At 50.1% G+C, this 4,464-nt stretch overlaps 1 protein-coding gene across 3 annotated transcripts in view; it reads left to right on the forward strand.

Annotated features, from left to right (window-relative positions):
- The first annotated feature begins 496 nt into the window (after positions 1 to 496).
- The window catches only part of Zkscan7 (zinc finger with KRAB and SCAN domains 7), a 10,921-nt gene continuing 6,953 nt past the window's right edge, over positions 497 to 4,464 (forward strand). Inside the window, exons 1-3 of one of the 3 annotated variants that reach the window (XM_026779361.1) lie at positions 497 to 672; positions 1,883 to 2,492; positions 3,055 to 3,220. In XM_026779361.1, the coding sequence (XP_026635162.1) occupies positions 2,070 to 2,492; positions 3,055 to 3,220 (589 nt within the window). In that variant the 5' untranslated portion in view covers positions 497 to 672; positions 1,883 to 2,069. Of the gene's footprint in view, positions 673 to 916; positions 2,493 to 3,054; positions 3,221 to 4,464 lie in introns of those variants that run through there. The other 2 variants (XM_026779360.1, XM_005348219.2) reach the window with 2 other exon arrangements.

Consider the following 4,464-nt stretch of genomic DNA (forward strand, 5'->3'; position numbering starts at 1 on the left):
TTTGAGTTCTAGGACGGCCGCCCTCTGGGAGGGACCCAGACCCACCCGGACCCACCCACCCACCCACCCACCCTTTTATAGTAGCTGAGGTTCGCCCTCTTGCTAATCAGTCAACTTTGTAACACCATTTATCCTTCCTGATACTAGCAGTCCGAGGCGAGGCGCCAGGCATAATTAGGAAGTGGGTTCTAACTGTATAGAGCCCCATCGGGTCAGGCTCCAAGCTGTCAAAGTCTGATTGTTGGAAAGTATGGATTAAGTCTTGTATGGATTTTGCATTTTTTTTAATTTGGCCTTTTTGTGTCCATATTGTGAGGTCCCTGGATGCTGAATGGCCTGATGTCAATCGTGATGCCCGCTTGCACCGCAGATGTGCCCTGGACAAGGTCCTAACGTCCAACAGCTTGCTCACCTTGGCAACCGACACTTCCGGAATCCAGGAGATACCGGAAATGACGCCCTTAACACTTCCGCTGCCGACATCGCAGCCCTTTTTTAGGGCCCTGGCGGTGTGGGGCCCGGTGAACCGTCACGTATGCAGGTCGCGGCGGGGAGGGAGGTGCGGCCGGCACTCGGGGCGCGACGCCGGCGGGTCTCGGGGTGCCTTGCCCAAGGCGGAGTCGCCTCGGGTTGGCGCCTGTGCGTCAGTGCTGCGCGGGCCAGACCCGCCAGGTGAGCGGCGCCACCAGAGCTCGCACCGCGGACGTTTGGCGAGGTCTCCTGCTGAGCATTCAGGACAGTAAGGACACTGGGAGAGTGTCCTGCGTTTCCCGCGCGTTCTCAGAGAGTTCACAGATTAGTCTTTAAAAAACAAAACAGGCTTAGCCGGGCAGTGGCGGCTAACTCCTTTAATCCCAGCACTCGGGAGTCAGAGGCAGGACAGCCTAGGCTACACACAGAAACCTTGTCTTGCAAAAACAAAAACAAACAAACAAAAAAGGCTCAGAGGAAAATGTCGAACCCTGGTCTCCAGTGCCTGGTATCTGGAACCACAGCACACATCCTAGCTACCCCTGAGTAGCTGGTTTTCAAATGGCATGCATAAATGGGAAAAGGTTCCCCCCAAACTTTGTTGGCTTACCGGATCTCTCTGTCCCTGTGTGACACATATACACCCGTGCACTTCTGACAGTCAGTCCCGCCATTTGAGTCTTCCCAGAAAATGGACCCTAGTCTGTACACTGCAGAGTTGGAGGAGCAAGAGAAGTGATCCAGAAGAGGTTTGGGTAGGAAATGGTCCGTGGGATTACTGAAGCGATACCACTGGTATGCCTGGAGAGACCAGAAAGGCTTGAGTAGAAAAGATCTCCAGGGTTTTTATTCTGTCTCGTGCCTCCTTTTGGGAGCAGTTTGGAGATCACGACTAGTGAACTCTGCATAAACCAGCTCAAGTACACGGTTCCAGAATGAGATGCAGCAAGCAAAACAAGTCTGCCATTTTCCATCCGGGGCAACCAGGAAAACTGCCTTCGGAAGAAGTGACAGAAATGCAGAAAAAGGAGGGGAAAAGTTCAAACAGGGAAAGTGAAAGTGTGTGTGTATTCATATCATGTAGTGTGTTAGTCCCAAACTTGTCCATCTTTTCTAGTTTATTCAAGAGTTAATGATACATACTATTTGGTTTCAGTACACAGTACAGGGCATATGAAATAGAAGTTAAGTAATTCTGTGTTTTCTTTAATGTTCTATTTTCTTGCATACCCTGCATTGGAGGCCGTTGCTATTCTTTTAATTTGGGTACTCGGGAGACCGGTTGGAGGTGTGTGTAAAAAGCTCTCAAGGCTAAGCATGGACAGTTAATTTTACCCTGGAGCCACTGTAAGTTTGAGAAGGGAAGTCACTTGGAGCGATTTCTCTGTTTGTACTCTTCTTCCCCCTAAAGGTTTGTTTGTAGCTGCCAGTATCGCACCAGCTGAGTACTCCAGGACCATGATTGTTCTTTCTGTTTCTGTAGGTAACACTTCTGCTCTTCCTTCCTTGACTCTGAAAAACAGCTCCTGCCATTTGAAGCAGAGACTCATTTTCAGTGTACCTGCTGTAGGTGGAACCAGCTTCTCTTTGGGATCGCAATGACCATGGAAGGCAGGGGAACATTAGGTCTCATCCCCAGGACGTCTGTGCATCAGCAGCAGGAGGGGAGATTGACTGTGAAGCAGGAACCAGGAAGCCAGACCTGGGGACAGAGCTGCGGTCTTCAGAAGAACTACCCCCCTGTCTGTGAAATCTTCCGGCTGCACTTCCGGCAGCTGTGTTACCACGAGACGTCTGGGCCCCAGGAGGCCCTGAGCCGGCTCAGGGAGCTCTGCCACTGGTGGCTGATGCCAGAGGTCCACACCAAGGAGCAGATCCTGGAGCTGCTGGTGCTGGAGCAGTTCCTGAGCATCCTGCCCAGGGAGCTCCAGACCTGGGTGCAGCTCCGTCGTCCTGAAACTGGCGAGGAGGCTGTGGCTGTGGTAGAGGATTTCCAGAGACACCTTAGTGGGTCAGAGGAGGTAAGCAGTCGAGTCTCCAGTGCTACTGTAGATGTTCCAGATGCTTCTAGAACCATTCCCTAGGCTTGGACTAGCCTGGGAAGAAGTGTTCTTCATTCCCCACACTTTAGGATTCCCAAATCTGCGCCACTGATAAATGGGAAATAGTTCCGTGCTGCAGACCATAAGCAGAAACATAAATTCCAACTGTCTGTAGTTGCTGTTCTGTTGCACTGAAGAGACCCACATGAAGACACACAAAGGCCTTCTGAAACTGGTCTTCTCTCAGATCCTCAGGCTTAGCAGTACTTACCATCTTACACAAATGTGTGCCCATAGCTCTGACAACTGTGGAACTGGCTGTAGAATCTGCTCTTCAAGCTCCTGCCAGGAGGGATAAGACAGGGATGGCAGGGAAGATCACAAGCTTTGTGGTTAGCCAGCCGACTTTATTGGTAGCCCTGGAAAGATAGCCTAGCCCTTCATTTCTTTGGCTTTTTTCCTGTGTGGGGTGTCTTAGAGGTTTGGGTTCTCTACCTTCAAGAATGCACTTCTGAATCCAGTTCTGCTTCCTTATTTCTAGGTTTTGTCTCCAGTACAAGAGCAGGATGTGCATTTAAAGAAGACGATATCTCTGGATGGAATAGAACCATCTCCTACCTCAGCCTCCAGTCAAGGCTCAGCTCCTGAAGCCCACCTAGACCCTCCTTGTGACCCAAGAGCCCACCAACTCCCTCACGGATGCTGCGGTACTTATCCCCAGTTCTGTTCTCAAGTCCTTCTTCCTTTCTGCCCCCTGGAGTCAGTTTCTTTCATCAGCTCAACTTGTATCCCACGGAATCCCCACACTACCCTGACAGCTGCCCTCCTTCCTCGGTGGCTTTATCTGACCCTTTGTCTGTTCTTCTATCACACATGTATTTATTAGGTTTTCCTCAAACATGTCATTAGAAACACCACTGGGTACCAGAGACATACAATATACTCTGATTTTTTTTAAGAGTTCTTATCTAGGTGGCAGGGAGCTGGTCACATAGATAAAAAGAAGCAACCTCATAAGATACATTTGGGTAAAGCTGAGCATGGTGGATCATGCCTGTCATTCCATAAAAGAGAATTTCTAAGCACTTAAGGCCAGCCTGGACTACTGAGTAAGTTTTGAGCTAGCCTGTACTTCAGATTAATACCCTGGGTCAAACAAAACCCCGAAAACCAACTACCACAAACAAAAGACACACATGGGTGGCATCTGTTCCCAGGCATGAGACTGGCATTGTAAAGGGATTATGGGATAAAGTGCGTTAGGAGGCAGAGTAGGCGTGGGCACTGGAAGGACTCGCAAGGATGGAGGATGGGTACAGTGGTACATGCCTTTAATCCCAGCACTTGGGAGGCAGAAACAGGGAGATCTCTGTCAGTTTGAAGCCAACCTGGTTTGCATGGTAAGCTCCAGGCCAACCAGGGCTACATAGTGAAATTCTGTCTTAAAAAACTAAGTGAAACATGGGGCTGGAGAGATGGCTCAGCGGTTAAGAGCACTGGCTGTTCTTCTAGAGGACTTGGGTTCAGTTCCCAGGATCTGCACGACAGCTCGCACCTGTCTGTAGCTCCAGTTCTAGGGATTCTGACAATATCACACAGACATACATGTGGGCAAACACCAATGCACATAAGATAAATTATTAAAGGAGAAAACGAAAGAAACTGAACTTGCTATTTCAAGGAACCCTGTCCAGCATGTGTCTGAGAAGGCAGTGAAGACTCCAACCATGGTTAAAGCCATGAATGTAGACGAAGCACTGACGGAGGGAGGAGGAGCACTGACGGAGGGAGGAGGAGCACTGACGGAGGAAAGAGGATCACTGACAGGGAGAAGGAGCACTGATGGAGGCAGAAGGCTCACTAATGTAAGGAGCACTGACGGAGGGAGGAGGAGCACTGATGGAGGCAGAAGGCTCACTAATGTAAGGAGCACTGACGGAGGGAGGAGGAG

The sequence above is a fragment of the Microtus ochrogaster genome, chromosome 5, assembly GCF_000317375.1.
Source record: "Microtus ochrogaster isolate Prairie Vole_2 chromosome 5, MicOch1.0, whole genome shotgun sequence".
NCBI lineage: Eukaryota > Metazoa > Chordata > Mammalia > Rodentia > Cricetidae > Microtus > Microtus ochrogaster.